At 46.3% G+C, this 26,863-nt stretch overlaps 1 protein-coding gene across 1 annotated transcript in view; it reads left to right on the top strand.

The window, feature by feature from the left end:
* The window catches only part of LOC149341528 (lachesin-like), a 142,968-nt gene that overhangs the window by 92,205 nt on the left and 23,900 nt on the right, over window positions 1-26,863 (top strand). Inside the window, exons 3-5 of the mRNA XM_089543629.1 lie at window positions 6,771-6,978; window positions 9,984-10,139; window positions 23,113-23,241. Of these exons, the coding sequence (XP_089399755.1) occupies window positions 6,771-6,978; window positions 9,984-10,139; window positions 23,113-23,241 (493 nt within the window). The remainder of the gene's footprint in view (window positions 1-6,770; window positions 6,979-9,983; window positions 10,140-23,112; window positions 23,242-26,863) is intronic.

Here is a 26,863-nt window from a genome sequence, read left to right on the forward strand (position 1 = left end):
GGAAATGCTACCTGAGCAGTATTTCTAGGTGCAAAAGCTAGCATTTTGTTTCGTAAAAGCTATAAAAAAAGCTAAAAGCTAAAGGATAAAAGCTTCTTGTTACCGCGAGCGCGATACATACGGTACCCACAAGGGGAAACTTTACGAGGAAGTGTAGACGGAATAGGGCAGAGAAGGTGGAATATAAGAACCGCATCCCGTGACACAATTTCATGCAGCGTTTCGAGGAACATGCAGCACTGAGTCTCGTATTCGAAATTGTGTGCAGTGTTGCTGAAAGTAAACGTCTCAGCAAACACGCCCTTCTTTGGCTCTCAGTATATTATTCCCCATATAAATCATTCCCCCTTTCAATACCTTCGTGAAACACCTAAAAGGCTTTCATGTTGTGATACTTTCAACTCGAGCATATGCGGCTCTACTTTTTGACTCAATACCTTTGCTTGCAAAGACATCGGCGACGCACCAGCAATGATTGCTTCACATTCACGATGCATCCGCCTCAAAGTTTTAATTACAGCTTCAGGGGAGCTGGCCGTATTTAGAAAGCTATTTTTGGCAGAGCTACAACCAAACGTTTTGTATTAGGACACTGCTGACAGGGCACCCCTTTATGTCCTGGACGCGGGTGGGGATAATACTTGGATAATAAGACTCCTCATGACAGGAAACATGCAATGCGCTCTGAAGTAAGGCGGTGCAGCGATACAGCTTCTGAGTGTCCTTGCTCTTCTCAAGTGAGTGAGGGCTCTGGCTTTTTCAACGGTGCATACAATAATACGGAGCAACTACCAAAATTCTCCTCTCCATCGTGTCTACTCTGTCATTTATTTCAGCTTTTTATTGTTTTTTACTCATTGCCTTTGCAAAACATACCGTGGTAGGTACGGTGGGGCCTCATCTGTCAAGGTTATGCTCTCTTTGCGCGACGGGACAATTTCCCACGGAATCTCCCGCGCCTGCTTTTACATCGCGCTCGCGCCTTGGCTCTACAGCGCTAACGCTCCTGAATTACTGCTTGGACTCTGCGTTTATTCTGTTTATTTTTGTTTGACGACCTGATTTCGGCCGTTTTGGTGCCCTGCATGCCAAGCCGTGCAGGTCCAAGATACCTCAGTTGCTTCCACTAACAGAGAATAAGGTGTGCGCGTAGGCGACACTCTCGAAATGACTTCTCGTTTTTGATCCGCAAGTGTAACTTGGAGAGAAGCTGGAAGTATTAAAAAGATACACTTTGCGAAAAGAGTGAAGAAAAAGAGCTAAAAGAAAAGTGCGTAGAAATTTGTAAGGCTTATGTAATCCTGGCACGTGGAATAACTTTTGGCCCAGAGTACATTTTAGAGCTTGGTGTGATGTCTGTGGAATGTGCTGCGAGACATGGTTCCTTACCCAGCAAGTTCTGGCTCTGCTTATAAAAGAATTGGTGGCTTATTTCAGCTATACTAAAAAAAACTGATGTGAATGAGAAAAAAAATCTGATGAAGCTTGGTAATGTCTGGAGTTATGAAGAACAGAAATGAAGAAGAACATGTTATACAAAGTGATTCAGTAATTATGTCGCTAACATAAGCCGGAAAATAAGCCTGAAATAACATCCTGATTGATAAAAATACTCAGGACGCGACACTTCAGAAGAAATGTGACCTTACTCCAAAGCTGGTATGCAACACATGTAGAATTATCTTACGCAAGATTGTGAGAAGATTTCAAGCAAGAACAATTTCCTGGTTTGAAGTAGCGCGCATTTTAGTTTACTAAAAGTGATATAAACGATGTTTCACCTAACTCATGTTCTCAAATAGCTCTTGAAATGTGCCAAAACGGCATTATAGGTCAGAAAAATTCGTTCGGTCACAACTAGTAAGATTATGTTTGGGAAAGTTAACCAACAAGTGCCCTCCTGCGCTGTTCTTACATAGGGCAATTTTACCTGATATTTGAGACCTCCTTTCCTTGTACTCTGGCATAACACTCCCTGTAAAACTGCCAGGGAAATTTGAGAGTAAACTTTTTTTTCTAACTAGTTGTCATTCGCAATTGAAAAAAAAATGACGGACGATTTAGCGTGATTAGGCAAATTGTGAATTAGATGCGCTCGCACTCTGGTCTTCATTTCTGTTTCGGCTTCGGTTCGAAGCTCGGTTTAAGTCGGCAATGCGATAGCGGTGTGTTTTTGATTCATTGCGCACGGATGGGAGTTGATGAAGACGACTACATCCTAAGCCCAGCGCGGGAGATTGGCAGTTAAAACATGCGGGAAATTCGGCTTCGGCGATGACGTAGTGGTCTAATGCAGTTGCCAGCAAAGCTGATCTGTTCGGGTCACCGTGGGTCCAAAACCCACTCGTGGCCATAGAGCATTTTGCCATCAAGTGTTTTGCATAGTTTGCCATACATACTGGTGAACGGTGCAAAAAGGCGGGACAACGACAAGACAAGCGCTGACTATCAAATGGGTTTATTGAAGGACAGAAGGGTATATATACGAACACATGTTGCAAAGAAGTAAGAAGGTAGTGTGAAAAGGGCCGTGAAAATCAAAAACTATGTCACATGGGAAGTGATGTATGCTAATTCCTTGTTGCTAAGTGTCACGGAAGGATTGCTGATGTGTCACGGAAGGTTGGCGTACCTGGCAGCCTTTCTTCTTTTCTTCCTTTGCCTGTGCAACCTGCTTGCACATGGAGCTCAGTTTGTGGGGAGCAGAAAACACAACATCAACATCATACCTGCCGGCAACCTTCTTGAGACCGTGTGACAAGCCGTGCGTGTAAGGAACCACCGCTGGTCTTTTTACCTTCTTGCCTTCATTGGGTCGGCCATTTTTTACAAATTTTGTCAGCTTTTCGGAAGCCCCGAAAATTATTTCATCCGGATAACCATGTTTCACCCTCGGTACCATGTGCAGAAAACGTGGTGTACCAAATTCCCTTCTCTTGCGGTGCTGTTTACTTCGGGCAGACCGACAGATGCTTAAACAAAAGGCTCATGGAGCATGAAAACACAAGGAAAAGTGACCCTCTTAATCACGTTGCCGCTCATTGTGAAAAGTGCAAATGCCAACATGAAAGAGAGCAAGAAAGGAAATTGGAACAAAATGACGGGCTTTCGCGCACAAAGTTCCGCTGCAAAAAGTGCAAGTGCGCACCTGAGTACAAAAAAACCGAAGTTCTGTTCCGCCATAAAGATAAGCTCACGCGAGAAATAATGGAAGCGCATTACATCCACAGGCAAGGTGACGAATGCATCAGCAATCCTTCCGTGACACTTAGCAACAAGGAATTAGCATACATCACTTCCCATTTGACATAGGTTTTGATTTTCACGGCCCTTTTCACACTATGTTCTTACTTCTTTGTGTTATGTGTTAGTACATATACCCTTCTGTCCTTCAATAAACCCAGTTGATAGTCAGCGCTTGTCTTGTCCTTGTCCCGCCTTTTTGCGCTGTTCACTAGTATGAATGCATACCAACTCGTCCAGATCTCAGCTTTACTAAGTTTGCCATACAGCCTGCTGGTAGGTTGCCACCTGCCCACTGTGGAAGGTGGGGGACCTGCCAGAGGCTTTGGTCAGACAAGCATCGTCTAAATCTGTGATTGGTTTGGTTTGGTTTATTGGGGTTTAACGCCCCAAAGCGACTCCGGAAATTTCGACCACCTGGGGTTCTTTAATGTGGGGGTTTTGGTGCTAGCACGCTAAAGATGTCTCAGTGACTGAGCTCTCTCATCAAAGCGTTCAACCAGCGCAGCTATGATTGCGTTCGCGTTTTGTGCTTTCGCGATTAAATAAAAAGAAGCCGCAACACCTGTGCTAAGCGCACCCGGATGGCTCTTCACTGTCGGTGAAGTCACGTGGTGTGTGACGCCAACTCATACGCCAACTTCGAAGCGAACGCCAGATGTGTGCCACTAACCGTTTCGCTGGGGGAAAAAAATACTAACTTTTCGGTAGCAAGACTTTCGAGAGCAGTTGTCTGTCGTCGAGTGCAATGTAGCAACGTTAGGCCACGCTTTATTTAGGTGCGGTCGTGGTAGATTAAACAATTTTAGAGGTGCATTCAGACTGCTTGCGATGATTCCACGCGGTGTGCCAGAATCGACAGGCAGCAGTAAGGATGTTGCCCCGGCTCTTGCCTGTTTCTTCGAGAGCAAAAGCCGAGACATCCGTCACAGCTCGTCGATTGCGCTGCGAACCGTGTTGTGCGATGGCTGCGCAAATGACGCGACGACGGTGGTTCGAAAACGATCAAACGCCTGGCACAACGTTGCGCCTGAGAAATGCCTGCCTTCAGACAGAAAAGAACTGGCACTGGACCGGAACTAAACCAGTACTGCGCGTCAGTGAGTCCTCCAGCCATCCGGGGCCTATTAGAAGCTGATGCGGCCACGCGTGGCAAAGGGCGCTTCGAAATGCGCTGGTGACGGGCTCTGATGTGGCGAAATCCCGGAAGTGACGTACTCACTGGTGTGTTGGGATGCGCCGCTGCTGACGGTTTAGAAGTGCGGAAGTATTTGCACAATTTCACGATGCATTGCATCATTTCTGCCGAGTAAATGTTAACGTCTGCGTGCAATATGTTTAACTGCTAGTTATATGATGCATACTGAGATTATACAGGAGGTACCAGTGAACAGAATGACGCAGATAAAGTAAAATGGTGTTTCACACTGACAAGCGCTTAATTAACATGACAAGTTACATCTTGAGTGCCAAAGTTAAGCCGGTATAAGACGTTTGCCTAATATTTGTTGACAGAATATTAGCAGGACCTACCTGGAAGGTCAACTTCGCGGCTATATGCACTTTTCTGGCCGGAGTGGCAATAATTTTGGTGCCACTTTTCTGAATGGCAGCTTAAAAGTTTTCAACAAAAATCTTGAACTCATTCTAACTTTGCGATCTGCGCAAGTTATTCTAAAATCCGACAACCTCGTCATAGATACGTCACTATCTAGAGTTGAACCTTCTTCTTTTAATTGCAGGAAATTTCATTCAAATCTGTACATTGGCTGCCAAAATATAAAAAAAATGGTTTCTTCCTTTTATTGTTTGTAAAGAGATGCACAATAAAGCCTGATCCTAATATAAAATAATGCAATATACGCTTCTATCCTTTTTGGCTGACCGGACCTTGAGGGGACGTAAATTGTATATAAGCTCCTAAAAAGCCATGGACGAACTGAGAAGCTCCTTTCCCAATGTTATCGTTTGTCTTTACGTTGCAGCTCCAGTCTCTCTAGTGCTATACGGCTGCCAGAAAGCGCGGTGTAAAAAATACTTCCAGGCAGTTTTCTTCGACTTCGTAAAATGTAAACACAAAACATGCTCATTTGCGCTGCCTTACACGGACGCTCTCCCGCAGCGTGATATTTTTTCTGAGAACAAAGCAAAGAAACTGGCAAAAGAATTATACAGTCGTGAACTGAAAGGCTCGAACCCCACCCAAAAATCAGCAGCATGCGCTCGCCGAAATTTATTCGTGTCAAATTACCATAACAATTTCTTTCGGCCTGTGTGCGGTTGACGTCTGACCATGGACGTGCAGAAAGCTCAGCCCACGGGAAAAAATGGGGGGGGGGGGGGGGGGGGGTAGAGATTGGCCACAAAAAAATAAAGAGAAAGCAAGAACAGAAAATAATAAGAAGCATGCCGCGTTGTTCGCTGTCCTGATGCAAAATGTCGGACACGGACCGCGTGGACGTGTTGAACAATTGCTTTCCTTGACCTCGAAATGTGCCGCAGAGGGAAGCCTCTGCGATGCTGCCTAGAAAAATAGGCGAAGAGCGACACTGGAGAAGAATTCCGCCAACCAAGGAAGATAAAAGTCGGACGCCGCATGCTCTGTCCACGGCACTTGACTTGCGGGAACGACGTTGTCAGGCGCAGAAATGCGCGGCTGACAGTCGCTCATGACCGCCAGGCGTCGCCCCAGAGAGTGGCGCGGGCGAGTTTTGCTGCGGAGATCACGCAAGCCTAAGATTCTTCCCGCCGGGCAGAGTCACCCAGTTATTGCCATGGCGCTTTCAATTCGCACAATGTGACGGTGCCAGCTGCGTTTATGGGGATCTCGAGGGGCATTTTTGTCAATGCGAACATCACTAAACGCAGAAAAACCCCGAGGAATGCACATTCTGTTGCATATTATCTGTTGTACATGCGAGAACCGCAAGAATCTGGCATATGTTGAGTTAAAGCTTGATGGCGTTGCGTCCGAGCATTTCAAGTCTAACGCCGCAACGCCGGGCCTCTCACCTTTAATACAGGGCGTAAAAATGTAAATAATTTCCATTTGTTCTTGCAGAAACACGTGTATTGCTAACAAGACTAAAAAAAAACAGTCTTTCCTAACATACTTATAAAAGTAAGCGCTGAATGTCAGCTGCCAGCTTCAGCTGCCATAGCTGCAGGAAGTCTGCTGAAAGACGGATCATTGCAAAACCTAACCCTAAGGGGTAAATAGCTAAAAATTTCTGTAGTCGTAGTACTGTGTGGTCTGATTATGGAGCTGTTTTGAATTTCGCACTGGACTTTCTCTTCGCGCCTGCATATTTCCACCTGATTATACTTTCCTTTTATAATCAGAAATCATCACAGTTAGCTCAGTTGGAATATCCTGTAATCATCTTCTTCCTAATAAGTCTCCCGATTTTTTCTTTAAATTCCCGCAATTATGGGTTCATTAATGATAAATGATGCAAATTCTTACGAGTATTCTGGCGTTTCCAATGCCTGGGGTTAAAAGGGACTTTGTTTTTGACCTACCACAGGTGGCCTGGATGTTCGTGGAGAAGTTCACGCTTCTGACGCTCGCCAAGAGCGTCATCACGCACAACTCTCGCTTCAAGGTGACCCACAACGGCCACCGCACCTGGCACCTGCACATCCACGACGTGCAGGAGCGCGACCGCGGCGCCTACATGTGCCAGATCAACACGTCGCCCATGAAGTCCCAAGTGGGATACCTCAACGTGGTCGGTGAGCGCCTTTTCTGGCGGTTCTGAACTGCTACGCCAGTTGCAGTGCTGAACGCAGTGTACCGTCTAGCTTTCGTCATACTGGGTGATACTTTGGTGGTATCCTAGCTGAAATGTAAGTGGTCATGAGAAGGGCATCTTATCCAGAGAGCAGATAGCTTGTGACCTGTCAGGGTAATGAACTGTACCCAATTGAAAGCAAGCGAAGCATGGGATGGCATAGTATTATGGGCGGATGTGATTGTGAAGTTTTCAGGAATAAGGAGGCAGTAGAGCTGGCGAAAAAGTGACGTAATTGGCGTTCGATGGGAGATGTCTTTGCACTGCAATCGACGCAGTTGGGCTGATGATGATGATGGCCTCAATCTCGGGCACCACGGCGGAGAGTCAAACGAGCAGCATGTATATGAATTGCATTCGAAGACGCGAGAATGGCCTTGTGAATTATGGGTGATCAAATCTTGTGTTAGATGAGCGACCTTGGTGGGATAACAGCGTCGTTCGAGTTGGCAATCACGAATGAGCTAGTTTCTCCCCAGCTATAATGACTGACCACAGCTCGTGCTCCTGCCATGCACGCAGCCTTCCTGTGTAGCTGTAGTCGCACGAATAAAGCCATTAGGTCGTGATAGAGAATGAAGACGGAGAGAGCTGCCACCAAGGCCGCGGGCTGAATGCAGAAAGCCATTTGTACTTAAGCTGGGTTGTGACTGGTGGTTTTCCTAGCGGACCATTGACTACAGTAAACGAGACGACCGCCAAAGAGGCGAGATAACTGGAAACCGATATCGGTTTGGTGGCAGCCACAAAAATGAAATTATGTACAGGTAGCGTTATGAATTTAGCGTCACCCTCATGCTTTGTGTGATCCGCATATATCGGAAGGTGTGTGTGCGCCTGCTCTGGCCTTGGCGCTATGTGTAGGCTTGGAGTATAGAAAAAAGGGCGATCGTTGAACAGATGCTTAACATAGAACGATTCCGCAGGGATTTTTTTTTGTTTTGCGAGGATGAGTTTCTTAGCGCGTTTATGCTAACGTGCTACCAGACTTGGCTGCTTTGCACGACAGTATTATGGCCGCCCATTACTTGTCTCCTTTCGCTTTGTGTTGTAAACAGGGCATCAACGAAACACTACTGTAATGCCATTTAGCCTTGCTACTATGCTGCTTATGTTGTACATGTGCAACTCAGACGAGTGCGGATTTCGCGGCAGTCTGCAATGCTCCGGCTCGCGCTACCATTCAGTCCCGCATTGCGCGGGAACAGTTCCTGGCCCATTTGGAGTCCTAGCTGTTTTCGGAAAGCAGGCACCCTGGACTTCAGGGATCATTAAGACAACGTGACACGTTCCTACGACTACACGAGAAAACTGCGCAGGCAACGAATAAATTGCATTTTAGAAATTTAGAGTTGTGCGCTGCACAAGTTGGTAGTATGCTTTTAGACGTGGAGAAAAAGATAACACCTTGTACTTTGCTCCCGCATGATGTGTCTTATTTTCCTAAGGGCTTAGCTCAGGATATTTCCTTCCCAAAAAGAATCTGCGCAGGTAGCATGTCCCTTTTTTGCCAAGTATTCCCAAAGGTCACTGCATTCGGGACGTGATAAATGAGTGATCAGCGTAATGAAGCTCTATAGCGGCGCTCCTAAGGCATTTTTAAAGCTGGATAGCTATAGAGATAGCTTCCAATTTACACGCGCTGTGCACTCTGTCTCAACCTATAGAGTACTGGAGCGTCACAGCGTTTCCAACGATGTGACTCGCCGACATATTTGGTCGCGCACACAGCGGACGCCCGAAAAATGCTCTAGGTTACTTCCTATTTAGAGTGTTAGCTTTGTTTTTTCTTATGTCTTACTTCCCGGCAGTTCGGAGCGCAGGTGTAGTTTCCGGCGCACTGAATGTTACTCTCCATGTTTTTTATTAGTGTTGTGTTTATAATATCGAGGAATTAGAAAAATATTTAAGGCACTTATGAAAAATTGACGAAGTTTCCAATGCTCCGAGCACTAACAGCTTTGATCGCCGAGGTAGACATCAAAACGGAAACATAAATTTGCTTAGCCTTTATGCAAATAAGAATATATTTTTACTGACTCTAATGACCACTATATTACTGACTCTTTTGACCATTAATTTTTATTCCCTACTCTACTAACCATTCCGCTGTAACATTCATACTGAAACGCTGGAAGTTTTAAGTGCCCATTTCTGTAATGCGAGTCATTATGCTGTCTGGAAACTCCATGGTTACGATTTTTGGTTTGTTCAAAATCAGAGGAAGACTGAAGTTATGCGCTAACTGATTGCACAGTGTACTGCGCCAGCATAAAAACGAAGAAACGCAAAGCAGTGATAAATGTAGTTTCTTTCTGCAGCTTTTTTTCTCGTAGTGTATGCGTTTGGGTACGCAGTTGGCTTTGGGAAGTCACCATATGCAAAGTGAGCAGAATGAATATGCCTACTACGAGATGACGCAAGACCGGTGTCAAACAAAACGAAACAAAATGTGATATCTAAATTAAAGGATGCTGGTTTTTAATATTCAGCTAATAACCTGTTGGTAAATAACGCATTGCTGTTTTTGCTGCAAGTTTTTTTATAACCGGCTTTTCGCGCGCAGGTGCAGTTTGTTTTCTTGCTTAATTTGTTCCTTCATAACATTTGCCGCGTGGAATTTTTCACAGCTGCTACAGGTATATGAAGATTTTACCCCATTTTTATCTACACTCTACGTATGGTACGCGCAACAACTACAGGTGGCGGTGTTGGGCTGCAGTTGCTTGTAAACATTCAATTTCCTTGGTCGTGTCAGAAGCAGCTTTTACAACCTAAATCTAATTTCCGAAAAGAGCGTTGAAATAAAAGCGCAAGTTGGGAGCTTCTGCATCCGCCATGAGTGTATGCTTTCTCCCTGAGCGACGCATTTCCTAGCATCGTGCCGATTGGCTCGCAAAGCGAAGTGTCGCGCGGGTTGCTCCATGGCCTCATTTTATTACGCAGTGCCGCCCAAGATAGACGAGGAGAACACCAGTTCGGACACCGAAGTTCGAGAAGGCGGTGAAGCGGCGCTCAAGTGCGTTGCCAAGGGGACGCCGGAACCGGAAATCACGTGGAGAAGAGAAGACGACCAGGAAATCGCGTTCGGCCGCGAGAAAGGTCAGTAGCCCCTGCGTGATTTGGATGCACCCGCCAGGCTGCTTCACGGCAGGAGGCCTACGGACACAATGGCGTGTTGTGACGCCCTGGTATTCTAATACAGAACTTTCCTAGATAAACAAAAGCTAGGGGAGAGTGTAGGGTGCGCTTCTTTGTTTGGAAATAAACTAAGGAACGAGGTTCATGCCTCTGGCGACGTGGTTCTTGCCGCTCTCTTTGTGGTCCTTCGCACCCGTGCTTCAATAAAGCTTGCGCCTCTAGTATCTGCAGGGAGCAAAACAAAAATATCATGTCACTCGCTTTTGTTAAAGGGCAGTGGGCACAACTCCATTCAGTTTTTATTGTTAGCAGAAATCTATTCTCTGGCGCTTTCTCGGAAAGGCGATGTTTTCTCGGCAGCAAAAGACGAATTTGATGCTAACGAAATTAAATTTAAAAGTGGAAAATTTTTTTCCCGCCACTCAATTCAGCCACGTGACTTCAAAGGGAATCCGTAATCATCGGCAGGAAGTAATCACCGGATGGCATTGTAGCCTGGCCTCCGGGATCCGCCCAAAAGAACTTGCCTTCTCTTCACCACAATTTGCTCGCGAGAGCGGGCGATGGTGACGATGCTAGTATATTTCGCTCTATTGCGAAAGCAGTGCTACTGTACCCTCCCCGGCAAACTGTTTTCTGTGGAAGTGAAGCCTGCAGCCCAAACGAGGAGCGATCATGCAGTCATTAGAGGAAAAGCATCAAAACAATCAACGACAATAAATCCAACTGTTTTCATAGAATTGTCACATGAAACATATGATCGTCCATTCATTATTTTTTTCTACCTTTTCAGTCTATAAAAACTTTACTTTCGGTGAAAACAGCGTTTTCGTCATTACAAGGCAGTAGTCCATCGATACAGGCCGATTTCAATTCATCCTTCAAGTTTTCTTTAAAGAAGCGTCGGAACTTCTTGTTTCCCTGCAGTGCAATGCGTTATGGTGTCCAGATGCTCTCTGGGCTTTACGACTAACCAAGATTAGTTCAATTAGGTAAATGTATGGGAAATGGCATGAGAAAGCAACTAAAGTAAGTTTTTGGAAACCGACTGAACAGCGCTAACAGACAGCCCGGAAGAGAACACAGACACCGGTGCTGACTAGCAACCAAGTAATTTGTTCCGACAGGAAAGGCTACAATATAAAGGAAACATGCACGATAAATACAAAGCATCAAACATATCGGGGAAAGTCTACAATCGGGTACTATCAAATGGTGCCACAGACTATGATAGGCTGGCTCTTGTGGAATCAGAGCCAACGACGGCTGGCTAGCGCTCGTGTCCCTGTAGTTAAGGATGTTGGGTGCTTTTCTACCCCTTGAAAGTATTTGTTTTCACCTAAAGGTAGACAACGCCAAGCAAGTGTGCCTTCGCAACATTACTCCGATCTCCTGCTCGACCATTTTACCGGCAGTCTCTGTGCAGCAAACTTTCGTGAGTTTGAACTAGCACACTTTGCAGTTCAGGCTTCTGCCATTTGCATTCCCGGCGGCGATCTCAATCGTCTTCAGCAAGGAAGGCTCCGCTCAAAGTTCTTAGTTGGGCGCCAAATTTTGCGGTGCAACCACACAAGAGGCCGGGACGAAATGGCACGTTGTGATGAGTGCCTGGAGACAGAAAAGAATCCGCCGTCTCTCATAGGGTGCACTGCATTGTCGGTTTAGCAGGACCTTGCCGTTGCAAAAGATAACTGCGTGAGCTACAAAGCGCATAAAGTTGAAGAAGCGCGTTTCAAAACCCACATCTAGTGGAGCTGCATGCTTTGACAACGATACATGTACAGATCACACTCCACTATTTACGTTGTTTTGCGGTGAGCGCACCGCAGTTCTGGCATCCCTCTTGTTTTTTCTTGACCGCTAATTATTACAACGCGGAAAGGTATGGGATGTTCGCTTCCTTCAAGAGGACAGGAGCCTTTCACAGCACAGTTCAGGACATTCTCTACCCGAGTGGAAACAAGAGATGCAGAAGAGAGGCTTCATGCCTTCTTTTAACATTCCTGCAGGACACTGATCTTGACTCCAAATGGTGACAGCAGGGACGGTCTATGGTCTTTTGTGATTTGATGTGTGCGTAGATGGCGCCTTCTGTAATGGTCTATTTTATTCTGTGAGTGAGTGTGTGCATGGATGGTGGCTCTGCAATGGACTATGCTCTACTGAGACTGTACATGTGTACAGATGGTGACTTCTGGAGTGGATAATGTTGTGCTGTGAGTGAATGTGTGCATAGATGATGACTACGGGAGTGGCCTATGTTCTATTATAAGTGACTTTGTGCATAGCGGGGCAGCTCTGACCAGTTTTAGGATGTTATTAACATGTAAGTGACGCTACGGTGGAGCTATTGCCGGCAGAATAAGCAAGCCTAATTCCACCGTTAGCATACAGCAACTCAACTCAACTCGCTAATTATATAAGGTCGAGGTCTTCCTATAATAATGGACTTACGAGACGAGAATATTTCTGGTAATGCGAGTCCAGGTGGACCTGGGCTATATAGACCGTGGACAGGACAGGAAGAAAGGAATGTGGACCCTCTAGGGGATGGCGTTGTTATCACCCAGCAGGACAGCAGGAGAGTTCCGTTTACTCTTCAAGTTTTTCGAGACAACTTCACTGGCATACGCACGTCATCACTAAGCCAACTAAAGGATTGTGCTAGTGCTGATGGAGTTGAACACCGGAGGAGGCCGTCAAGTCTAGCACTGGCCATTTTGAGCATTGGCGTTAGTCCCGTACTTTAGGCGGATTTACAGTGTAGTATGTGCGGTGCTGGGATATATATGCCTTGTTGTGTTAGACGTAGATTTGAGTGCTTTTTTATACCCGCCGCGGTGGCTCTGTGGTTATGGCGCTCTGCTGCTGACCCGAAAGACGCGGGTTCCATCCCGGCCGAGGCGGGCTCATTTCGATGGAGGCGAAATGATAGAGGCCCATGTACTGTGCGATGTCAGTGCGTGTTAATGATCCCCGGGGGGTCGAAATTTCCGGAGCTTCTCACTCCTGTGTCCCTCATAGCCTTAGTCGCTTTGGGAAGTTAAACCTTCCTAAATCAAACCAAACCAAACCGAATGCGCTTATATCGGCATGTTTTGGGATTTGTAGTACACCTGACTGCATATCGCATCCATTGACAGCCATTGATCAGGTCCGGTCGCCTGCTGTTGACAGAGTGCTCCGATGCGCCTCATCATTGTCGATTGCATCGAATTCCATACAATGGTAAGATCCAATCGCAAACCACCGAGTGGCCGGGTCGATTACCACAGACGCTTGAAAGCCGCTCTGAGTAACCACTGACAGACGACCGAACTGACGCGAAACGGAGATCGGGAAATCGAAAGTTTATAGTATACGACACCTAATATGCAATTCACAGCACTAGATTTATATCTTTTCTTTGAGATGCGGGCGTGACTGGCAGGCATCCAAAGCAATCATAAAAGCTGCGCTACCGACCAACAAATAGATTTTTAGTCAAATGAAACTGGTCGCTGATTCTTAGAGACAAAAAAGTGTTGGTTTTATCCTCAAACACGTAAACGTAGTTTTTTCTTTTAGCCCCTGTGTGTTAGTAATCTCCGGGGTTTGAAAGTCGAGCCACATCCCACTAGCCAACCGCTGGCACACCGTCAGAGTGCGATTAATGGTAATTGGCACTGGAAGGAAGAACACATATAAAACAGTCCACATGTGGACTACCGGAAAGCTACTACCGGAAGAAAGCTATGTCATCTACAACAAACGAGGCCAGCCACGTCCAGTAAGGTTGTTTAAGTACTACGGCAAAGGGGAGATGCATCAAGAGCGATGTCAAACATAGCTGAAAACGTAGTTTTCTTGTCGAACCTACTGTCAGCCACGCCGCGCCACGAAGTAGTAAAAGTGTGTAAAACAGAATCAAAATAGTTAAGCTTCAGCGAAACGACAAATAGGGCATGTGCTCGAGACTTATATTTTCTCTAACGAAGCGAAATTCACGGTCTTCAACAAATAAAGAGTCGGGAGAAACGAAAAACATTAGCTAGCCTGGCAACAAAAGATGACAAAGCAGGCGTAATTTGTATGCTTCCAAACCATGTGCCGGCCACAAAACGCGCGGGCAATCAATTTCTCTCCTCTCTTTCAGCTCTGCAGTACCGCAACATGCTTCCCAGAAAGAAGCAAATAGCAGTGCGGCGTCACACGTACACTCGACTTTACAAACAATAGGATCAAGCATCGGCGAAGAAAAACGAAGCGCATTGCGTCGGAGCCGAGCTCCTCTGGTGGAGCCAACGGTTGCAATCTTTTCAAATTAATGGGCCTCGAGTTACAAGCTTTCCTCTAGGACGGACCGTTCGCAGTCAGCAGCGGCTCAGTCTCCATTCACCCTCCCGTCCTTAACAGCAGGCGAGCAGCCCCCTCTCCTTCTCTCCTTTAACCCCCCATCGGCTTCAAACGATAACAGCGAACCACAGATGGCTTCGGAGCCTGCGACTTTTCGAATCAAAATCCCTCCCATTAAACTCGAACCTCCTCAATCTCGTTCGCCCTTCGCCGTTCTCTTCCGTTCTCTCCGCATCCTCCCACAATCCTGCGACCAAGGCTTCAAGCGGTTCCAGTGCCATCTGTCGTCTCGAAATCGCATCACCCACCTCGCTCTCACGCCATCTCTCGCCTTCCCCTTCTCGAAAAACCCTTTTCCGACGCGTATACGCCGCGGCAACGCTGCTGGCCTGAAACGCGACTCGGGCAATTAGTCAGGCGGAGTAAACGGCGACCTCACCCCTCCTCTTCGACCCCCACCCTAACAACAACCGAGCGAGCGTATCAGCCGCTCTGTGGAGCGGGCCGAGGACGCAGGGAGAGAGACCTTAATCAATGCTCGCGCGTGCCTACGCTGTCACCTCGAGGCGGCTGTTACGCAGTTCAAAACCCGCGCGGGCCAGGCGCCATTAAGTAACCAGGGCTTTTCTCCAATAACGTGTTCGGGCGCGGGGAGAAGTGGAAAGGGGGGAAGGTGGGGTCGGGAAGCAGCTTCTCTTTGCGACAGCGCGACTCGGGAACGCGGCTCCGAAGCATCGCCGTCCAAGTGTCGCGAAGTCGTTTCGGCGCCTTTCCGTAAGACAGCGTAAGAGATTCGAGACCTCGGAGCAGAAGAAGAAGAAGAAAATAAAAACTAGGAAGGATAGGAAGGAGTGGAGGAGCGGGAGCTAGAGCGTTGTAATTGAATTTCTGATTACAAGGCGGCCCAAACCCCCTACCAGATGGGTCCCCCCCGCTATCTCGGGACTGGTACCCCGGTCGTAATGAACACCGTTGTTCTTTCGGCCCCCCGCACTTCGGCCCCGACCGAGTCCGTTCGCTAGACGACTTCGACGCTGCGACTCGGCGACAAAACTGTCTCCGCGTCTGGGCTTGGTTGGTTCCTCGCAGCTGCAGCAGCAGGCGCGCCCGGGAAAGGTTCACAAATTTTACGCTGGAAGCGAGCAGTGCTCTTGTCGGAAGAAAATGGCGCAAAAAATAAGAAAAAAGGATATATCGCAAGCGTTTTCTATTAGCCTCACTCCTCTTGTAGAGCTAAGAGAAAGCTACGGAAGTGCCCGTTTTCTTCCAGTAGCCTCATTCTCTGAGCGTGAATTCCTTTCTTTTTATCTTCAAGGCGAAAGTGACTCAACGAATGACTCCTCACCCCTACAGAATAGTAGGATCATTATAGTTGAGTTTTAAGGAGAGTATACTACCCAGGTTTTCTATTCTTATATACGCTTTAGAAAACGAACATTATTTCGCTAATTCCTAAATCACATGACCATTTTTATTTTAATTACCAGTTTCAGTGCAGAACACTTACGGTGTATTTTTTTCGAGCGCCAGTATTTTAAAAGGCATGGTATTTTGTATAACACGTTTGCAGCTCACCCTTGAAAAGCTAGCGCTTTAACACTTCTTTAATAAAACCTTGTCGGGAAGGTACGTCAGTTTCGCTTACGCAATGGCTTCGCTAAAAAAATTACGGTAGGCACTTACGTGCTGCTTAGGTGCTGTGAATGCGGAAATATGCACGCGGGGTGTGGTGCTGGGGTGATGGCGTACTACACTAATGTAGTGTCCAGCGAAGCTGATCTGCTTGAGCCACCCAAACAAAAGTTTATGAAGAGGACGATACCCAAACCAAGAGCGAGAGACTGGCAGTTTAGCGCGCCTGGGGTTGTACGGCATCGAATATCTAGCGAAGCTACTGCTCGCGCCAGCCTAGGTTGGAAACCGACTCCGGGAGAAGTTTTATTTAAAAAAAAAATTAGTTTTCTTTCTTTCCTAATTGCGTGGTAGGAAGTGTTGATGACGTCATGAGGTCACATGGGTTTTCGTACCGTATTTCGTAACAACAACGGCGGATTTTTCGCCTTATGAGCCAAATGATGATTTTGTATTAAAAGTTACTATCGTAATGAACACTCTTTTGTATGCAAAGGCAAATTTAGGAAACAGAATCGCTGTTGAGGGTACAAAGAACCACGGCCGGAAATAAAAAAAGTCTTCTTACTTTCTTGAAAAAAAAGGAAGGCAACTGGCGGGTCAAAATGTACGAACATGCTACAGTCGAATATACATTTAAAACCGCGTCATTCGAAACACCTCTAGGGCGTGGCAAAACAACTTTCAAAAAGGCTTAGCTCGTCTTCCCGTTTCGCAGAATCACTTTTCCAGCCGCAACAAACACACCAAAGCAAGCTTATTGTGTATTGGAGAAAACAGTGTTACCAGTGTCTTCCGTCAAGATGTTTCCAATCGAAAGTAAAATATATGTTCGGATATAACTCCATCGATTCGACTCCGAACCCAACCGATAAACTTGGAAGGAAAAAGAGCGCAACCGGAAAACATTTTTTGAGACGTCGTAGTAGGCAATAGACTATACCGAGAATTATCTTCGAATAACTTTAAAATCAAATTTCCCGGAAAAAAAGAACAGTAAATTTTCGAGTTTTTGCTTTGATTCTTTTGAGTTCCCATTTAGAAAAGCGAATTTCATTCGACCCCTCAAAAGTAGGGCAGTTCGTTCCGCAGGCGGGTATTGAATTTGCGGCGCTCTGAGATGTCTTTACCTTGATTATAGAAGCAAACGTACTTCATCGTACAACTGTCTTGTGGAGGCGGTGCTTTGTTTACGCGCTTCTGTCGACCCACTTTCTTTCCAGTACACACGCAGCTGTAGGATACAGAAGGGTCCAAGAAATCAAAGCCGAAAAAAGTGGCACTAAACTTCCCACGGCATCTTTTCTTTCGTAGCCGACATCACACGGCTGTGCTTACGGTCGTCTCAGTTCGTTTTTTGGTACTACGAACGTCGACTGTCTTGTCACGTATTAAAGGCGGTTCCGCTACTGAAGTCGTGACGGCTTATATCCTATGATGTTCAAAACTTCTTGTCGAATCATATTGCGAGAGGAAATTTTTAAATTGGTTTCTATAGTTCATTGAGACAAATTATTTGCATCGAAAATTCCTGTATGTTTAGTAACTGACACTGCAATTGTGTTTTCGAGATTTTAACACGGCGGGGAAAGAAACATATGTAAAATAACTTAAAAACAGAAAGCACAAACTAAATACAAAAGTTGAGACAAGGAAAAAATTATCTCATACAAACCCAAGAAGAAGTACAAACGCGCAATACAAGCAATATATTGTGTGAAAACATAAATAAAAAATACAGTAATTCAAAAAATGCGAGAAAAGCGCGTTGATTCTGCAAACTCGGAAGCGAATGAGTGCCTTTTACACAAATCTCACTCGTCGCTGAGAAGACTCAGCCAAGCGTTGATCACGGTATTTCTGCTCTCTCTTCTGGAAAAGTTGTCAGTCGTCTAAAATGCGTAGTGATTCTGTCAGAAACGATTTAAATACTCCTGAACCCAGCGCGCTACAAAGTAATGCGAACCACGGCATCTGGCTGGAACCACAAATATAATTAGGAAATGGCTAATAAATATTTTCAAGCAGAACTCTTGTACGGGCTATTTGGTACATGGGCTAATAAAATTGTGCCGTTCCTTTCAAGATAGTCTCAGCTATGGATATTTTCAAGAGTGCCTGCTGCTTTTCAAGCACTGACGCTTGCTGCGCCAGGTCTGTAAGCAGGGGCTGATTTAAGGAAGTGGGAGAGGGCGATAGAGAGGGGGGGAAAGGTTGTACTATTTTATGCGGGCATCATCATTGATCCGACTTAAGCCAACTAGCCCCCATCAACAAGCAATTCATTTTGGGAAAGCGTTGAAAAAAAATTCTATACATAAAATTCAGAAAAGGCTCTGCGCAAATAGGACCACCTTTTCGTCAGCTGTCACTTCCATTTAAAAGAGCGGAAGGGAATCGAGAAGGCAGGTATGTTAAGCAGAACTGCGTTCGTGTTGGCTACCCCGCCTTGAGGGACAGGAAAGAGGGGGCGTAAAAGAGACGGTGGAAAGACGACCTATAAGCTTTCGCATAAATCCGGCCCCGTCTGCATGCACACGCTTAAAAGCGCGAGCGTATGTAGCTGTGTAAGCATAATAACCTCATCACGCCAACAGAGAGACAAACTCGACCCCATGTCGGGTCTATCAGAAATTCTGTGTCATTTCCAGGGAATCTACAGGGAGGCTGAGCTCGAAGTTGTTGCTGGCGATTACATTGTTAATAAGCGCGTCGCCGTAATGCCACTTCCGACTAATGTCAGATGAAGCCCGTCGCAGTTCGTAGTAGCAATCTCCTCCCTAAGAGTTCTTGTGCGCTGCTTGTGTAAGCAGCTAGAAACACTGTTCTTTAAGAATGGGAGGCAACGTGGGTATTACAGGATCAATTTCGGTGCGTGGGGCGGCGCGAGTCATTTAGGTGCAAAGCGGTAGCTTTCTCTCCTTTCACCTTCCACATAGCTAACTGGCCGCTCCGACCTTACTTTGCTTCCAAAGCCTGCTACCTTTGGTCTCTATCCAAGCGAACAATCACAAAGCTTCAACTGACCACAGCAGCCCAACTGTTTCATTCCATAGCGGTACCATAAGACAGGGAATGGTTGAGTAGTTAACCTTTAGCTTAAACCCTCCGATGGCTTCCCCTCGAGCATTTGCTGTTGTCGAGGGGGGGGGGGGGGGGGGGGGGGGGGGGGGACTGCAAGCAATCCACGTAATTTGATATCAGCCTCAATACAGAGGTTCAAAGTTTCTTCGCGCGCTTCAAAGTAATGTTTATGAAAATTAAATAAGAAAAAATCGATTAAGATACCCTCGTATTTAGGTTTCTCGCTAAAGTTCAACGACTCCGTTGAGCCTAGTTTGCTGAGGGAACAGAAGAGAAATAAGAGCTTTGAGGCTGAAGCCCGAGTGAAGGCCGTGAACCCTAGATTTTCGATTAAATCACGCGGGTTGCCTGGCCGCGCCGCGGGTTGTCGTCCCAGCGTCGACGAGCGCACCACAACGGCTTTGAAGATGTGCGCGACGGCCAGATTTGGTTACCACCAAGGCGTGCCGCGTTTCACGTGTCTGTCCTCGTGAACCAGCAGACGAGAGCAATCAGGAGAAAGAAAAGGGCAACAAAACTGACAACATGGGAGAGGGTGAAGGGGAGAAACTAAAAGGGCGAACAAAAGCTCGAGGAGGGCGTAGCATTGGCGTCGTTCCGTGTGCCCTGTCTTTTGTCAGGCGCTTAAACAGCGGCTGCCTGGCTGGCGGCAGCCCCGGTGGCCGGGACGAGTGAGCGCGCAGAAGAAAAGGCCAGAGTGAAACAAGAGGAAGATTCAATTAGGTAGGCTTTAATGGAATAAAAGTATTGCGTTTCGCCCTATCAATTTCTCGCGCTCCAGCCAGCAGTAACCCCGCGGCGGGCTCCCCCCTCGTCGACCCAACCCTACGGCCGAGGCCAGCCTGACCCTGCTATTGTTCCCCTTCGCCCTCTTTATCCCGGCCTCGCCGTTGCCCGTCTATCCGGCCTGGACCCGAAAACAAAAGACCGGTGCGATTATGGAGCTAGTAGTGAGCGCTTTATCGAGAGATCGTCCCTTGTTATGCCTTCGCTCGTGGATGTTCTCTAATTCTTTTCACGAAGCCTCCTCCGCTGAAGCCCTCACATTCCAAGCGCTTCAGACTCCAAGATTTTTTTTTTCTTTTTCGTATGCAAGGAGTTATCCTAGCAGTTTTCAGAGCAAAAGCTAAAAAAATAACGCGCCCCAGTGTTACCCTCTATGAGCGGGAAAAAAAGGTTAAGTAAGCAGAAACCAATGCGGCTTCGTTTCACTCTATTTATTTATCTTTTAATGCCGGAAACAAGAGAAGTTTCTGAAGAGAGCAAGAGGAAAAGAGAGAAGATTCTGCTAAGTAACAACGTTGTGAATGAATATTCAGTCGCTGCGCAAAGGCGAAAGCCAGCCCGGGTCGGGTTTCGATGTTAATGGACGCATAATTTGATTAACACCAACGTGAGCCCGCTACGCGCCCTTTAAAGTTTTTCCGCCCACCGCGAGGAGTCGCTCCTTGTCTGGGCGCGTGCATAGAGCAAGTCAAATTTAATGAGAGTAAAGCCACCGGCTCCTTCCGCGATTGAAGCTTTGCTCTGATTCCTTCTTCATCTTTTTTTCCTTCGTTTTCCCTCTCATTGGTCCACATTAAAAACAAGAATGTGTAACATTATACTTGTTTATAATTAAGTTCAAGACCGGCCTCGTCCTTTTTTTAGAAGTATGCTCCTAATTTCGCTCTTCTTCCACTCGCTTACTGAATCGACTCGTGCCGGCTTATTAAATAAATGCAGACCATTTGAAAATTACGCTTGCCCATGTATTGGGAGGCTGGGCGGGCACGTTCTATAAGCGACCCAGAATACTCTCTCTTTTCTTGTTTGCATCCAGTTCTTTTTTGACATTAGGGGTCCCACGAAGTTATCTTTAGCCAGTTCTACGGTAGCCCGGACTCTCAGGATAGAAGTTCGTGCAAAAACTTTGCTTATTTCCGAGCTTAATCTCTTGCACGCGCGTAGTCCTTTCGAAGGCATATCTGCACTCTTGCCTCGTGGTTTAGTACCGTCAACCCGAAAGCTTCAACTCGTGCCGGCAACTGAGTACCGAATTATTGAGCCATCTTGCGCGTAAAGTAGATCGGGATTAGCTTGGGACGGTGAAATCCTCCATCTCTACAGTTCTGTTTACGATGGAAGCAATGTCTCGCACTTGATCATGGGGCAGATTTTATCATCTATATTATTGATTGCGAATGATATTTTTTTCCAGCCGTATCTTCCACTTCATGCCAACAAAATTAGAGACAATGTATCTAGGTTTTGGCGCCCGAAAATTGCTGCTTCGCGGCCTGCAGTCAGATCCGTAACCTGTGAACTGCAATGAAACTGCGCTTTCCTTGAACGCTGCATGTCGGCAAAGTCACCGTGCATCCGATTCGTGACCCTGACCAACAATGTAATGACGCTAAAAAATGGAGGCTGTGAGTCATTTGCGCGTGCTTAAAGAATGGCAGAGCCCATTCATTCTCGATATGACTGCCTTATAATATTGTCATGGACTAGAAGATGAAAAAGAGGATAGTGGCGCGGGCAGGAGTGCTCGGGCTAGACCCGCAAACGTTAAATCATGTCATCACCATTCGTCATGGCGTCCTGTTTATGTCGGCTTGACGTCAGCTGACATTTGGTGGGAGGTGCGGGGTATCACTGCCGTCCTGGACCTGAAGTTTGGGCGTCCTGCGTCTGCTGTGATCACCGGTCCTGTGTTCCTGATTCGCACCGCCCGGCTGTGTCCCAACCCGACAGACCAGAACCGACTTCGCCGTTCACGCCCCCGCTCCGAACTAAAGACTCAACAAACTGATGACTCCGCCGCGACCACACCTTTTGACCCCGACCAGACCCTACAACCCCACATACCTAAGAAGCCGCATGCATGTTTGAGCACAGTCCTCTGCCCATGCCGTTCGGTGCGCTCATGGGCATTGACTTGTGGCCCGCAAGCTTCGTAGGCCAGCGCTCCTTCGATGATCCTCTCATCCACCATTGTGGCAAGCCTTCTTACTTTCTCCGGTCAACAATTCCTTCACGCCCATCGTCATGTCGCGCTTATATCGTCCCCACGCTTCTTTTATTTCGCGATCGGGACGATCGCTCGGTGACCCCGGGTCATGTCAGGGACCAGAAGACGGCGAAGCGGGTAGTGGCGCGGGCAGGAGTGCTTGCGCTAGGCCCGTAGCCATTACATAACGCCATCACCATTTGCCATGTTGTCTTGTTTTCACTGGCCTGCAGTCACGTAACAACATAAGCTTAACCATTTTACGGAAAGACTGGTTTATTCTATTGATCAGGTTGTGATATCGTGCGATATTTTGTAATGGAGCGAGTGTATGGATCGGTATGCATGCTCACAATCTTGCTTAGGTTCGTATTAACGAGATCTGAGAATTGTACGTGAAAGTGTGCAATAATCTATGCTTGTTTGTTGAGCAGAAATACCCACGCTTTATAACTCTTACGCTATCGAAGAGCTGTGTAATGTCAACGAGTGCAATGTGGCATTATAGAAGCTGTATATTTTATCGGCCTTTGGATGGGCTGTTGAGATGTCGTCCCAAAAGTTCATATAGATTACTTATTCGACAAAAGCTGCACACCGCAGTGCTAGCTGCAACCCTAAAGAAGGAATGGAGCCGGTTTCAAAATGCAGGGTTTTCATATAAATCTCTTGTTGGAGACGACGCCCTCTGCTTGCCAATGAGTCAGATTGTAACTTGACATGGAATCCTTTCGAATTACTAATTTCAATCGACAAGAGCAGTAAACTGCACGTATGCCCCACTTCACTTCACTTACAGCCATTATCGCGTATAATGATGGAAATAAATGCCATCCGGAGGGGTTTCAGCAATGCGAAAATAATGTTCGCGTCTGTCTCATGCTCTTCCAGTTCCGTCAGTGAAGGGCACCTGGCTGAACATCACTAAGGTGTCCCGCCTGCACATGAGTGCCTACCTGTGCATCGCCTCCAACGGTGTGCTGCCCTCGGTCAGCAAGCGGATCATCCTTGAAGTCAGCTGTGAGTAATGACTCCAACTGAGCGAATGCAAACTTTCGCTAGAGCGAGTTTTTTGTACTTTCCTTTTTTCTTACTCCAACAACAAAAACAAAAAAAAACATACAGTCCACCCTTAGTTGTTTCATAGTATACATTCCTGCCTTTCCCCCCTCTCTGTATCAATCTCTTCATAGTATACGGCACGTCACCACTCACCTTCAACACTCCTGTTTCTCCATGCTGTTGGCTGTGTTAAAGTCGAGGGCGTAAATATCTAATACATCTTGTCGCACAATACCTAGGAAAATAACGGGATACTATTTATGCAGTTAGGTAATGACAGCTAGAGTAATTAATTTCTGTGAAACGGAACGGATGCCGTAGAGAATCTAAACGAACTTAACCGGCGTTATCATTAAGGTAATTATTTTGTGAGTTATGTGCGCTCTTTTTTTCGCCACCATTCATGAACACATTTTTTCTTCCCCTTGGAAACTCCAAGCGTTGAATACCATGCAAGAGCAGTATATAGAGCTCATGCCTCCTGTAATAAAGTGCCTTCTGTCAGGCATTTTACTGCACATGACCTCAGTGTCGAGTCATTTTGTTTTCTTGATTTGAAAGTCTTTGAATGCTGGTCTTTTATGCCAGTATACTAGATACTTTCAAGCTTTGTTTGCTTTTGTACGATAGTTTCATTAAATCAATATCAAAGTGTTTTTGAAATTATTTTCGCATTTCGTTTAGCATTTTGGCGATAACGTTTAGCGATAACGTTATGAGCAGCCGCGGTGGCTTAGTGGCTATGGTGCTCGGCTGCTGTCCCGAAAGACGCGGGTTCGATCCCGGCCGTGGCGGTTGAATTTCTTTGGAAGGAAATTCGAGGCCCGTGTACTGTGCGATGTCAGTGCACGTTAAAGAACCCCAGGTGGTCGAAATTTCCGGAGCCCTCCACTACGGCGTCTCTCATAGTCTTAGTCGCTTTGGGACGTTAAACCCCATAAACCAAACTAAACCAAACCAATCGTTTAGCATTTCGCATGCTTGTTAATACCCCTTGGAGGGTTTAAAAAAAAATGTACGCTGGCTTGATTCTCTCTGCCGGCATATGGTCTCAAGTGGCATAACTTGACCCGAACTAGGGTGCAAAGTGGATGTTCACTCTTCCGAATGCATTGGCGAAATTAGTCTAGCGCACGCCTTCATATAATTATTATGCGTATTTTCGAATCGCCAAATTAATGCCCGACAAACAAGGTATACTAGATATGCATGAACTAATGAAAAGGTGTTATAAAAATGCCTGAAATACTAAAGAAGTAGACGTTAGAGAAAGGCCCCTTCACCATACTGCTTTTAGTGCGCTGATCAGAATTGTATCTTTACTAGAGACGAAATTTTCAGCTGTGCTTGTATACTAACTGATGTCTAGTGGTAACTTGGCGTGGTGTCTCTGTGGCTTTGGCATTCGGCTCCTGATCCCAAAGCCGTGGATTTGATCCCGGTTGCGGCGGCCATACTTCTATGGAAGAAAAATACGAAGACACCTGTTTGCTGTGGAGTGTCAGCACAAGTTTTGTCGCTTTGGGACGTTGAACCCCACAAACAATAACGTTATGACCAATGACTTGCACATCTGGCAACTCCGGGAACCATATGACCAGCAAGTAGACCATGGGTATACGCCGCCGACATTTTGCAACATGATATCCCAGGCTTGCAGTCGCTGATAAAAGGCAGGATGCAATATATGAGAGCTAATAAAGTCAAATAAATCTGCCACAGTGAATAACATTGTCAAGGCGTGCACTACATAAATTTGAGCTCAAATTTTGGGCCGCTTAGATTCTGGAGATGAGAACACTTTTTACTATGCCAGTAGTCGTATTACGCATGCTCATTATAACTTTGATAGCTCAATGTGCCGTTGCGTAAATGTTTTCCATCGACTGTACAACGGAGTGGCACGCGTACCTTTTCAGCATGCTACTTGAATTTACTTTCTTCGCCATTAATCACAGTCTTCGCATCACTTAATAATTCGAGTTACATGTTTCCTGGTCAAGACGGACGACGAAGAATGAATTGTACTTTAATATAGTTCTCGTACTGACGAAATTTTCCAGGCGGCCAGCGAAGAAATGCACCGTCAAGTGATTTTATTATACAGGAATAACAACTATAAGCCTCATGTGCAACTTAGTTCCACTAAGCACGACCAGATTAGCGTAATTTTTAACGCAGAAAGACAATTTTCGAATCATTTAAAAGAAAAGTAACGCCTAGACAAAAGATGAGTTCTGTATACGTAGCAGCTACCACGGCCTTGCGACAACAAGACTGCATTTTTTGAGGTTTGGACGAGTAAAGAAAACAGACTGTTCACTACTCGTCTGGTGGCCTTGCTTGCTATTAAAATTGGGCCCAAGGTCGAGAAAATTTCTTTAGAAACAACAAAAGGCCTGACAAGCACAGTGAAATACAGGCAAACGGAGCGCGTGGCACGTTAATCGCCGCCGCTAAAAAAGCATCCCGCCGTTATTGTTCTCGCCGCTTAGTGACTTGCTCCGGCTAAGCGACAAGGCATGAAAAAACAGAAAACAGAGCTGCAGGCACACACGACACACAGTTTACCGACAGGCAGCTACTCATGCGCAAAGACACTTTTCGCTTTGTGTCATGCGGTGAGTATGTGCTAGCTGCGAGCATTGTTTCTTCGAATACCCGTCCAGGCGACTGTAAACAGTCAGTCTGTTTCTGTTTACACCTCACGTCTCTCTCTCTTTTTTTTTCTGTTATATCTCTCTATTTCTGTTTTTTCGTTCTTGCTGATGGAGGCACGAAGTGAGAGAGAGAATATGAAGGGCAGCGAAAAAGGGATCGATGTCACTTAGCTGATAAGAGACGAAGCTTTATCTCTCCTTTGGCTCAATGCTTACGCATAGGAAGAAAGAACGAGAACATTTAAACGGTTGAAAACCCGGTAACAAGCGATGTTTCGCGGGTTACAGAATCTTTTTAGTTTTGTTTCAACGGATTCCTCTGAACAGTGTTCACCCAAACACACCCACGCACAAAAAATAACGTGGACAACTCGTGCGTCCTCGTATCACCAACAGCTAATGACGACGCGCAGCCCTGTGCGCCTTTCTCCGTTATTCCGTCTTCGCAGCCCGAAAATAACAGCTCAGATAAGAGATAAAAATAGAAGAAAACAATCAAAAAATCAAAACAGTTTCGCGCTGCGCTCGCTGCGGGACGCAGCCTTTAAAGCTGATGGGTTGTCTTCTCGGCTGAGATAAGTTTTTGTTCTCCTTCGCCCCTCTGTTAAACCGTCAACGAAGCAAATTCCAAATGGGGCGAGCGAACGGTGGCAGCTGAGTCGTTCCCCGGAGAGTCGGTGTCCAAATCCCCTGGCTTTGCCGTTCGCAAGCCTGGGCTCGGCGAGGCCGAGATAAGCCTCCGCGCGCATCTCGGACGCGAATAAAGATTTTAAGCACGTCTTTCTATCTCCTTTTCCTGCCTGTTTCCTCAGTCTTCTTCGCATAAATGGTTCTGGGGCACCCTTTTGCTAAAACGTGATCAGAAATGCGTTTAGGCACTCATTCAAACTGCCCGAAGCAGCGGCCGTGTAATCAAACAT

Source organism: Amblyomma mixtum, chromosome 5 (assembly GCF_055824585.1).
Source record: "Amblyomma mixtum isolate Tamu chromosome 5, ASM5582458v1, whole genome shotgun sequence".
NCBI classification, from domain to species: domain Eukaryota; kingdom Metazoa; phylum Arthropoda; class Arachnida; order Ixodida; family Ixodidae; genus Amblyomma; species Amblyomma mixtum.